The 12,389-nt window shown below is 38.3% G+C and overlaps 1 protein-coding gene across 2 annotated transcripts in view; it reads right to left on the bottom strand.

Annotated features, from left to right (window-relative positions):
- TM2D1 (TM2 domain containing 1) overlaps positions 1 to 12,389 on the bottom strand; it is a 45,526-nt gene that overhangs the window by 18,551 nt on the left and 14,586 nt on the right. For both annotated transcript variants that reach the window (XM_052637722.1, XM_052637721.1), the window contains exon 4: positions 2,741 to 2,832. In XM_052637722.1, the coding sequence (XP_052493682.1) occupies positions 2,741 to 2,832 (92 nt within the window). The remainder of the gene's footprint in view (positions 1 to 2,740; positions 2,833 to 12,389) is intronic.

Below are 12,389 nucleotides of genomic sequence, written 5' to 3'. Positions count from 1 at the left end.
TTTTTGTGCCTATACCAATACAGGAGAGCTTTCAAATCTTAGAAGAGTTAAACCTACAAATCCCTGTACCTTTATTTGTCCCATGATCTGTGGATATAATACGCCAGTCCAAACTGGTAACTCCAAACTTAAAAAGAAAAATGGAATACAATAACCAAAGATTTTGAAGTTTGGGGCTTAAAAACACACAACACTTTGTTATTCTCATAAGAAAATATTTACACTTTAAAGTAATATCACCATGAAAGGAGTATCTCTCCCCCTATTAACTGCTCCAAAAGAGCTATTATCTTTGAGAATCCATAATCTTTTGATGCTACAGATGGTCAAAACAAAATATACCAATTATTGCCATGTAAAGAAAAATCACAGATGTTAACACAGTTAAAAACAAAAAGACAGAAGATTAGAAAAATAAGGCTTCATGGTGAAAAAAGGTTCAGCTAAAGAAGCACAAGTATGAGAATAAATCAATTAGAGGAAATAATGCTATATATATAAAGTATCCATAAAGAAAATTTTTCTTAAAGGAATGCTTGGATCTTATTAAATTTAATTTAATCTCACCCTCAACACATTTTCCTTATTTAATCCTAACATAAAATTTATATGATGAAGAAAAGAGAGAGAGTTCCAGAAAAACATCTGCTTCATTGACTATGCCAAAGCCTTTGACTGTGTGCATCACAACAAACTCTGGAAAATTCTTCAAGAGATGGGAATACCAGACCATCTGACGTGCATCTTGAGAAACCTGTACGCAGGTCAGGAAGCAACAGTTAGAACCGGACATGGAACAATTGACTGGATCCAAATCAGGAAAGGAGTATGTCAGGGCTGTATATTATCACCCTGCTTATTTAACTTATATGCAGAGTACATCATGAGATATGCTGGGCTGGATGAAGCACAAGCTGGAATCAAGATTGCTGGGAGAAATATCAATAATCTCAGATATGCAGATGACAACACCCTCATGACAGAAAGCAAAGAAGAACTAAAGAGCCTCCTGATGAAAGTCAAAGAGGAGAGTGAAAATGTTGGCTTAAAACTCAACATTCAAAACACTAAGATCATGGCATCTGGTCCCAGCACTTCATGGCAGATAGATGGGGAAACAATGGAAACAGTGAGAGACTTTATTTTCTTGGGCTCCAAAATCACTGCAGATGGTGACTGCAGCCATGAAATTAAAAGACGCTTGCTCCTTGAAAGAAAAGCTATGACCAACCTAGACAGCATATTAAAAAGCAGGGACATTCCTTTACTGACAAAGATCCATCTAGTCAAGCTATGGTTTTTCCAGTAGTCATGTATGGATGTGAGAGTTGGACCTAAAGAAAGCTGAGCACAAAAGAATTGATGTTTTTGAACTGTGGTACTGGATAAGACTCTTGAGAGTACTTTAAGCTGCAAGGAGATCAAACCAGTCAATCCTAAAGGAAATCAGTCCTAAATATTCATTGGAAGGACTAATGTTGAAGCTGAAGCTCTAACAGTTTGGCCACCTGATGCGAAGAACTGACTTATTAGATAAGACCCTGATGCTGGGAAAGATTGACGGCAGGAGGAGAAGGGGACAACGGAGGATGAAATGGTTGGATGGCATCACTGACTTGATGGACATAAGTTTGAGCCAGCTCTGGGAGCTGGTGATGGACAGGGAAGCCTGGTGTGCTTCAGTCCATGGAGTGGCAAAGTGTCGAACACCACTGAGAGAATGAACTGAACTGAACCTCACAGTGAAGATTCCTCTTTGATCTCTGGTGGGTAGCAAGATGGAAAGAATAAGATTAGCTTTGGTAGCTAGAAAGCAGAGTGCTCAGAAACTTTAAAACTCCTCACTAAAGGGCTAATATAGAAGCAAAGTACTACAGTAAATAAAGCATGATCTCTTGAGCCAGAGTATTTGGGTTCAAATTCAGGTCACTAGCTGAGTGTCCTTGGGTAAATCTCTTAATCTCATGACAAGTTCCCTATCCATAAAACAATGATGATAACAAATACATCAGCGTATAAAGCAAGGCCTCCAGAGGTAGCAAATCCTTTAACCTCTTTGGTGACAATTTCCCTACCTGTTAAAGCAGATTTAAACAAGATGATAAACTCAGAGAGTTTTAAGGCTCAAATAAGGGGAGACACGTGAAAGTATTATTTAAACAAAAGCTACCATCAAATGTGACTAGCTTTCAGAAGCATTAGTAACTATGGTAAATGTAAAGATTACAACCAGGAGGAGGGTGTGGGGAGGGATGCTAGGGGTAATTATCAGGCTCTACACCAGCTCATACTGGTTGCTGCAGTTCCAACCCCAACTTTTCCTGAAAGAAGTAGTTTCGATTCCCAAAGTAACACTGATAGAGATCCAGGTAGAAGGCAAATATTTTTGGAGGGATAGGAAAAGATACGCATTTATTCCTAAAACATTTATTGAATACCCAATGTGTACATAGCACTAGCAATGACAACCCCAGTCTACTAATGACTACACTGTCTTGAGTGTGTGTTTTCATAAAGATGAAAAAAAAGAAAAAAAAACAAGTAAAGTCAGTATCTTTTACCCAAGTTCACTACAGAGCTAATTGCTAGCTCTGTCATCAGAGAAAAACATTGACTATTCAACTCCAGCTACATGGAACCTGTAACTATTAATAGTATGCAGAGATTTAATCTATAAGAATAGGTACATTTACCTACAAGTTTCATAAGAATTTTTTTTTTTTTAATAAAATACACTCACCCAAGGCAGGGTATCCAAGGTAAAATCGATCTGCTCCCAACCATCCAAGGAAAAGAGACAGTGCAACTGCCACTTTGTATGAATAGCCATTCCTGCACAGAATCAGAACCTGAATGTCACATTAATATATTCCCAACATGTAAACATTTTAGAAAATAATGTTAATTATTACTGTTTGTTAATCAGTTCATTCATCCATTCAATTAATGCTTTTTGGGTGACTACTGAGTGCCAGGGACTATTTCAGGCTACTGGGATATATTAATGAGCAGAAGAGATAAAAATTCCTGCCTTTAAAGAGCTTACAATCTAGTGGCAGCAAGTAATAAACCTAAGTGAAAGTCGCTCAGTTGTGTCCAACTCTTTGAGACCCCATGGACTATACAGTCCATGGAATTCTCCAGACCAGAATACTGGAGTGGTTAGCCTTTCGCTTCTCCAGGGAATCTTCCCAACCCAGGGAATGAACCCAGGTCTCCTGCATTGCAGGCAGATTCTTAACCAGCTGAGCCACAAGGGAAGCCCAAGAATACTGGCGTGGGCAGCCTATCCTTTCTCCAGGGGATCTTTCCAACCCAGGCATCAAACCGGGGTCTCCTGCATTGCAGGAGGGTTCTTTACCAACTAAGCTATGAGGGAAGCCCATAAACCTAAACATATTTTAAAAAGAAACTGTGTGTTAGAAAGTCATAAAGAAGGACTTCCCTGGTGGTCCAGGGGCTAAGACTGTGCTCATAATGCAGGGGGCCCAGATTCGAGCCCTGATCAGGGAACTAGATCCCATGTGCTGCAACTACAATATCCTGTATGCAGACATGAAGTTTGAAGACCCCACCCCACATACGCAACCAAGACCTGGTGTGGCCAAATAAACAAATATTAAAAAAAAAAAAAAAGACAGTCATAAATGCTATGAAAAAAGAAGTGGATTAGGGTGTAAGGGAATTCAGAATGCCAGGGATACAGATAAGGGCCATTCAAGGGGAGTGACAAGAGTAAGCTTCATTGAGAAGGTGGTATTTCAGCAAAGACCTAAGGGAGGTAAGAGATTTAGCCATGCCATGCCTCTGATGGAAGAGTGTCTCAGACAAAAGAAACTGCTGTTGCAAAGGCAGCCTACCTGGCATGTTCAAGGTCTATTAATGAAGCAAGTGTAGGAAGAATGGAGTAGGAGAGGGGAAGAACAGAAGGAGACAAGGTCAAAGAGAGAACAGGGCAAAGAGGGCAGATCATGCAGGGCCCTGAATACCATTGTTAAATGCTATAAAAACACCATTTTCTACTGTGAGTGATATGTGAAGCTACTGCAGAGGTAAGCAGAGGTATGGTGTAAAAATAGTCATTTTAGTTGCTATGATGAAGATGACTGCAGGGGAGTATTTGCGAGCTATTGTCACAATAATGTACAACAAACCTTCCCAGATCAAGCAGAGACGAAACCAGAAAGGAGTAAAAGTGAGGAAAAGTAAAACCAGAAGAGTGTGGTGTCAACATGGATCTACTGCATTACACAGGGAACTCTTCTCAATGTTGTGTGGGAGGCTGGATGGGAGGGGAGTTCAGTGGAGGATGGATACATGTATACATGGCTTAATCCCTTTGCTGTCCACCTGAAATTATCACATTGTTAATCGGCTTTACTCCAATACAAAATTAAAAAGTTAAAAAGGAAAAAAGTGTGTGGCATCTTGGAAGTCAAGTGAAGTCAGTGTATTAAGAAGAACAGAGTGATCAACTGTGCCAAATGTGACTGATAGATGATATAAGAATGCCTGAGAATTTACCACTAAATTTAACCAAGAGGAGAGCATTAGTGACCTCACCAAGAGCAATTCTGGCAACAATGAGGGCAAAATATAGAACAGAGCAGGCTTAAGGAAGACTGGAAGGGCCATAGCAGTGCCCGTGACTCTGTCCCATCCTACAGAACCCACAAATGTGGCTCTCCCCTGCCCTCCCCGCTGCAGCAGAGTCCACAACCCAGGCAACTCCACTTGTGGCAGAGATACCTGCCACCATGGTGTCCCTGGTGGTGATGCCAGCAACGACAGCAACTCTCGCAGCGTCAAGGCACCAGTAACCCCACAGGAAAGAAGCAGAGATGATGAGGGCACTGACGACACCTCTGGCAGAGGTGACAGAGGGCAGAAAGTGCCAATTAAATATAGCCAGAGGCAGCTCAGGGCAGAGAGACCAGGCTATAAATTGTGCTGCAGTGCCACCTACTGAAAAGCAAAAGAAAGCACTCTAATTACCAATCTGTAATTGGTAATTAGAATTACTGTTGGAATCAAAGTAAATAAAGTTTTACCTAAATGAGAAAGGTATTCACTACCTCAAGCATGCCAGCAAAGGAACAACTCATCAAGCACCATGAAAAGCCACAGTAACACAGCATCAGAAAAAGAAAACGACAATTCTCCAGAAACCAAACTTAGAATCACAGAAGACTGTGGTCTCACAGAGAATTCAAAATAGCTTTCAGGAAGAAACACGCTACAAGAAAACAGAAAAAGAGTTCAATGAACTAAGCAAAAAAATTAATGAAAAGAAGAAATATTTTATCCAAGAGACTGAAACTCTTAAAAAAGAACCAAACAGAAGTTATGAAGCTGAAGAACTCAATAAACGATATGAAGAATGGCATTAAAAAACGATGGGAATAGAGTAGACCATATGGAAGAGAGAATTAGTGAGCTTAAAGACAGAAACTGGGAAATGATTCAGGTGAAAGAGGAGCAAGAACTAAGTCTTTTTCTTTTTAATGAAGAAACTACAACAACTATCCAACTCCATTAGAAAGGTGACATATGGACAATGGGTATACCAGAAGGAAAAGAGAAGGAGAAGGAAACAGCTTATTTAAGGGAGTAACAGCTGTTCAGTTCAGTCAGTCATGTCTGACTCTGTGACCCCATGGACTGCAGCACGCCAGGCTTCCCTGTCCATCACCAACTCCCAGAGCTTGCTCAGACTCATGTCCATCGAGTTGGTGATGCCATCCAACCATCTCATTTTCTGTCACCCCCTTCTAAGTAATAGCTGCTGCTGCTGCTAAGTCGCTTCAGTCGTGTCCAACTCTGTGCAGCCCCATAGACGGCAGCCCACCAGGCTCCTCCATCCCTGGGATTCTCCAGGCAAGAACACTGGAGTGGGTTGCCATTTCCTTCTCCAATGCATGAAAGTGAAAAGTGAAAGGGAAGTCACTCAGTCATGTCCGACTCTTAGCAACCCCATGGACTGCAGCCCACCAGGCACCTCCATCCATGGGATTTTCCAAGCAAGAGTACTGGAGTGGCTGAGAATGTCTCAAATCTGGGAAAGGAGTTAGATATACAAGCCCACGTAGCAAATAGAACACCTAAAAAGACCTTCCCCAAGACACATTAAAACTGTCAAAAGTTAATGACAAAGAAACAACTTTAAAGGCAGCCAGGGGGAAAAAAGACAGCAACCTACTAACGTACCCCCACTAGGTGATCAGCAGATTTCTCAGCAGAAACTCTATTGGCCAGGAATGACAGTAGAATGACAAACTCAAAATACTGAGAGATTAAAAACTGTCAGCCAAGAATACTCTATATAGCATAAGTTTCATTCAGATACAGGGAGAAATAAAGGCATTCCCAGACAAACAGAAGCTGAGGGAGTTTATCATCACTAGACTTTCCTTAAAAGAAATGCTTAAAAAAATTATTCTACTTGAAATGAAGAAGCAAAAGTACAAAAAATTTTAAGGTAATAAATAGAATCAGAAAATGGTAACTATATATCAGAATAGGTTGCTGGGAATTTCTTGGTGGTCCAGTGGTTAAGACTCTGCACTCTGAATGCAGGGGACCCCAGTTCAACCCCTGGTCAGGAAATTAGACCCCACTTGCTACAACTAAATATGTGGCAACAAAGATCCCACGTGCTGAAATGAAGACTCGGCACAGCCAAATTAAAACAAAACACAAATCATTAAAAACAGGTTGTTAAACACAGAATTATAGCAAAGATTAAAGGATGAAAAAAAATAACTATGGCTACATCAATTTGTTAATGAATTCACAGTATTCTGTGCTGAGACATATTTGTGACAACAAAAATATAAAAGGGAAGAAGGAAAAAAGATGTTACCTCTATAGGCATAGGAGGATAGGATATTACCAACAGGACTTTCCTGGTGGCTCAGTGGTAAAGAATCTGCCTGCCTATGCAGGAGACATGGGTTCGATCCCTGGGCTGGGAAGATTCCACATGCCATGAAGCGACTAAGCCCGTGTGCCACAACTACTGACACTGTGTTCTAGAATCCAGAAGCTACATACTGAACTCATGTGCTGTAACGACTGAAGCCTTGCAGCCCTGAGCCTGTGCTCCATAACAAGAGAAGCCATCACAATGAGAAGCCCATACACCCCAACTAGAGAGTAGCCCCCACTCACCACAACTAGGGAAAAGCCTGTACAGTAACGAAGATCCAGTACAGCCAAAAGTAAACAGATAAAAATTTTAAAAAAGATACTACCAACAGAAAAAGGACTATCTTTGAAATGTTTATACAAACCTCATGACAACCACAAAACAAAAATCTAGAGCAGAGACCCAAAACATTAAAAAAAAAGAGAGAAAACTGAGAAAAACATCAGAGAAGACTACCATTTCCTTGCACAGAAATGCAAAGAAAAAGAAACAATGGAACTACAGAACAACCAGAAAAAAAAGACAAATGGCAATACCAAGTCCTCATACATCAATAATCACACTAAATGGGAACTTCCCTGGTGGTCCAGTGTAAGACTGTTTTTCCATTGCAGGGGGCATGGGTTCGATCCTGGGTTGGGAAACTAAGATCCTGCAGGCCACACAGCATGGCAAACACACACACACACACACACACACACACACTCTCTCTCTCTCTCTCTCTCTCTCTCTCTCTCTCTGAATATAAATAGATTGAATTCATCAAGCAGAAGACACAGAATGCCTGGATGGATTAAAACATAAGACCCAACTAGATGCTGATTCTAGGAGACTCATCTCAGGTCTAAGTAAAGGACTGCAAAATGATACTCTAAGCAAACGGCGGCCAAAAGAAAGCAGGCGTTAACCACACTCATATCAGACAAAACAGACTTCAGACCAAAAAAGTTAACAAGAGACAAAGATGGGCATTATATACGAACGATAAAGAGTATAATTCATTTAGATAACATTCATTGGTATATATGCACCTAACAACAGAGCACCAAAATATATAAAGCCTATAACTGACTTAAAGGGAGAAAGTGACGGCATCACAGTGAGAGGAGGAGATGTTAACAACCCACAATAAATGGATTGATCACACAGGCAGAAAGAGAACAAGGAAAATGCAACCTTAAATGAAACACTAGACCAAAGAGACTTAATAACAGATGTATACAGAACATTCTATCCAAAATCTGCAGAATAATCATATTTCTTAAGGGCACACAGAATGTTCTCAAGGATAAACCATCTGCTGGGGCATAGAACAAGCTTTAATAAATTTAAGAAGACTGAAATTATATCAAGTATCTTTTCTGACCACAATGGTATGAAACTAAAAATGAATTTTAAGAAAGCTGAAAAAATCATAAATATGTGGAGATTAAACAACAAACTATTGAACAACTATTGTATCAGTGAAAAAATTAAAGGGGAAGTTTTAAAAATATCTGAAGAGAAATGAAAATACAACATACCAAAATCTCTGACACACATGTAATATCAGTACTAAGAGAATGGTTTAAAGAAATACAGGTCTACTTCAAGAAAGAAGAAAAACCACAAATAATCTAACCATACATTTAAAGAAACTAGAAAAAGAAAGGAAAAAAAAAATGAAGCCCAAAATCAGTAGAAGGAAGGAAATAATAAAAATGAAATTGGAAATAAATGAAACAGAGACCAAAAAGAAAATAGAAAATATTAATGAAACTAAGAGCTGGTTCTTTGAAGAGATGAAGTTGACAAACCTTCAACCTGACTCACTTAAAAAAAGAGAGAACTCAGATAAGTAAAATCAGAAATAAAAGAGGAGAAGTTACAATGGATATCAAAGAAATACTGGGTTGGCCAAAAAGATCATTTGGGTTTTTCCATGTCATCTTATCCAGAAAGAATTTTTTGTCAACCCAATATAAAGGCTTATCAGTGACTACTATGAATAGCTGTATGCCAATAAATTGGACAACTCAGAAGAAACAGATAAATTTTAGAATCATACAGCTTTCGAAGACTGAATCCATAAGAAATAGAAAATTTGAATAGCCCAATTACCAACTAAGAGATTAAAACGATAATCAAAAACCTCCCCCCAAACAAAAGTCCAGGACCAGATGGTTTCACTGGTGAACTCTACCAAACATTCAAAGACTTAATACCTATCTTTCTCAACCTCTTCAAAAAACCTGAAGAGGAGGGGACACTTCCTAACTCATTTTAGAAAACCAACATTACTATGATACCAAAATAAGACGAGGACATCAAAAGAGAAGAAAATTACAAAACAATCTCTCTGATGAACACAGATGCAAACATCCTCAACAAAACATTAGCAAACCAAATACACATTAGTAAACCTAATACAAGGATTACATACCATGATCAAATGGGATTATTACAGGAATGCAAGGATGGTTCATTTGCAAATCAATCAAGGTGATACACCATATTAACAAAATGAATAAAAATCATATGATATCTCAATTTATGCAGAAAAAGCATCTAACAGGATTCAACATTCATTTATGATTAAAAAAAAACTTTCAATGAAATGAATACAGAAGGAATGTACTTCTACATAGTAAAGGCTATATATAACAAACCCATAGCTATTATATTCAGCAGTGACAAACTGAAAGCTTTTCCCTCTAAGATCAGGAACAAGATAAGGATACCACTCTTATCACTCTTATTCAACGTAATACTAGAATTCATAGCCAGAGCAATTAGGCAAGGAAGAAAAATAAAAGACAACCATATTGGCAAGGAAGAAGTAAAACTGTCACTGTTTGTGGATGACACAATTTTATATACAGAAAACCCTAAACATTCTACCAAAAAATTATTAGAAATAATAAACAAATACAGTAAAACAGCAAGGTAGAAAATCAATATACAAAAATCTGCTCTCTTATATATTAACAACTAGAAGAAAAAGAAGTTTAAAAAATCCCATTTACAATTGCAAGAAAAAGAATGGAATACCTAGGAATAAATTTAACCAAGGACACGAAGGACCTGTACACTGAAAACTATAGGACATTATTAAAATTAATTGAAGAAAACACAGAGAAAAGTAAAAATATCCCATTCCTCATTGCTAAAATACAAATTACCTAATAGAATCTACAGATTCAGTGCAATTCTTATCATACAACTCAATTACAACAAAACAAACAACCTGATTTAAAAATGGGCATAGGATCTGAACAATTTTCCAGTTAAGACATGGCTAATAGGCACTTGAAAAGAAGATGTTCAGTATCACAAATCATCAGAGAGATGCAAATTAAAACCACAATGAAGTATCATTTCACACATTAGAATGGCTATTATCATAAAAACAAGAAAAAACAAGATGTTGGAAAGGATGTGGAGGAAAAGGGAACACTCATGCACTGCTGGTGGAAATGTAATTTGGAGCAGCCACTACGAAAAACAGTATGGAGATTCCTCAAAAAATTAACAATAAAATTACCATATGATCTAGCTATTACAAGTTTGGGTATTTATCCAAAGAATAGGGAAATACTAATTCAAAAATATATACGCATTCCAATGTTCACTGCAGCATTATTAACAATAGCCAAGATGTGGAAACAACCTAAGGCCCACTGGTGAGTTAATGGATAAAAAAGATATATATACATATCTAAACATATAAGACTACTACTCATTCACTAAAAAAAAAAAAAATCTTGCCATTTGTGGCAACATGGACAGATCTTGAGGGCATTGTGTTGAGTGAAAGAAGTGAGATACAGAAAGACAAATATCATATGATTTCGCTCATGGCTGGGCCTAAGCCTTGCAGAGACAATGGGACACAGTACATGCTCATGCTTAGTTATGTCTGACTCTTTGTGACCCCATGGACTGTAGCCTACCAGATTCCTCTGGTCATGGGATTTTCCAGGCAAGAATATTGGAGTGGGCTGCCATTTCCTCCTTCAGGGGATCTTCCTGACTCAGGGATTGAACCCGTTGTCTTCTGTGTCTCCTGCACTGCAGGGGGATTCTTAACCCACTGAACCATCAGGGAAGCCCATTTTGCTCATATGTGGCACATACAAAAAATAAGTAAATGAACAACAAAAAAATAACATGAAAAAAGCCACACTGAAACAGAAGATACTGGTAGTCCCCAGAGGTGAAGGTAGGTGGGAGGTGGATGAAACGCGTAAAGGGGATCAAATGCACAATGATGGATAGGAACTAGACTTGGTGGCGAACAGCCTGCAGTATATATAGAAGTTGAATTACAATGTATACATGAAACATGTTACAAACCAATGTCAACTCAATAAAAAAAAAGTTGGAAAAAAACAAAAGAAAAGAAGCATTAGATAATCCTTTCAAGGAGTTGCTACAAATAAGAGTAAAGAAATAAAGAGGTAGCTGGAATCATCATTTTAAAGTCAAATCTGATCATGTCTCCTGCTTATAATCCTATTTTTTGCATTGCACTCACAATTAAGACATTTTCAGGGAGTTGGGGGAGATAGTAAACAGCCCAGAGATCCTGTCTATGCAGTTAATATTACAAGGATGTCAGATTTTGCACTGAGGGGAGCAGTGCCCCTCTACATTGAAATGGATCACCAGAATAGCAGTAGAGAAATAATCTGGGCGACTTGGTAGACACTCAAGTGATAATCTACTGGCTACTAGCAGTGGAAGAAAAAAGGAAACAAAACTGGGAAATATTAAACGCAGAAGCAGCCAGACTAAATGTGGGGAATGAGTCATTCTTTGGAGAATGACTCCAAAGTTTCTGCTTAAGGAACTGGACAGAACAGCTGCATTCATTAATACAAAGGAGGAAATGAAGGAAGAGACAAAAGATTCAGTTTGGGATCTTTATATAAAGATGGTATGAGAAACCAAAGGGGTAGGTGGATGAATGAAGAAGAGAAAAGGACCAAGGACATAATCTTGCTAATATCAAGATATAAGAAAGAAGGAAAATAATAGGGATCAAAGGAAATTGAAGTGTGTTTTATACTGTAAGTCAAGGAAAGAAAGTATTTTAAGAAAAAGGAATAACAAATGCTGTAGAAGGATTGTAGGCTATAAATATCCATTTGATATAGCAACAAAGATCACTGGCAAATTTTAGTATGGCCAAAAGCCATACTGCATTAGACTAAAAATTCATAAAAGATAAATATTATAGAAACAAGCCTCTCAAAAAGCTTGGCCAGTAAGGGGAAAGAAATTAGAAAAGCAGTGATCTATATAAATAAATCACCCTAAAGAATAATCTAAAAACTGGTGGTGCAGCAGAGATTTATCGAACTGTTCATCAAATCATTTTGCTTTTTCTCATAGGCATACAGTTAAACTACTGTATCATACAGTAAAAACTGTATACAGCTAAAACTACTTGTTTTGATGTGCTTTGTGTTATTGCGCT

Source organism: Budorcas taxicolor, chromosome 3 (assembly GCF_023091745.1).
Source record: "Budorcas taxicolor isolate Tak-1 chromosome 3, Takin1.1, whole genome shotgun sequence".
NCBI lineage: Eukaryota > Metazoa > Chordata > Mammalia > Artiodactyla > Bovidae > Budorcas > Budorcas taxicolor.
Note: the sequence above shows the minus strand (reverse complement) of the source record. Positions and strands in the feature narration are given on the sequence as shown.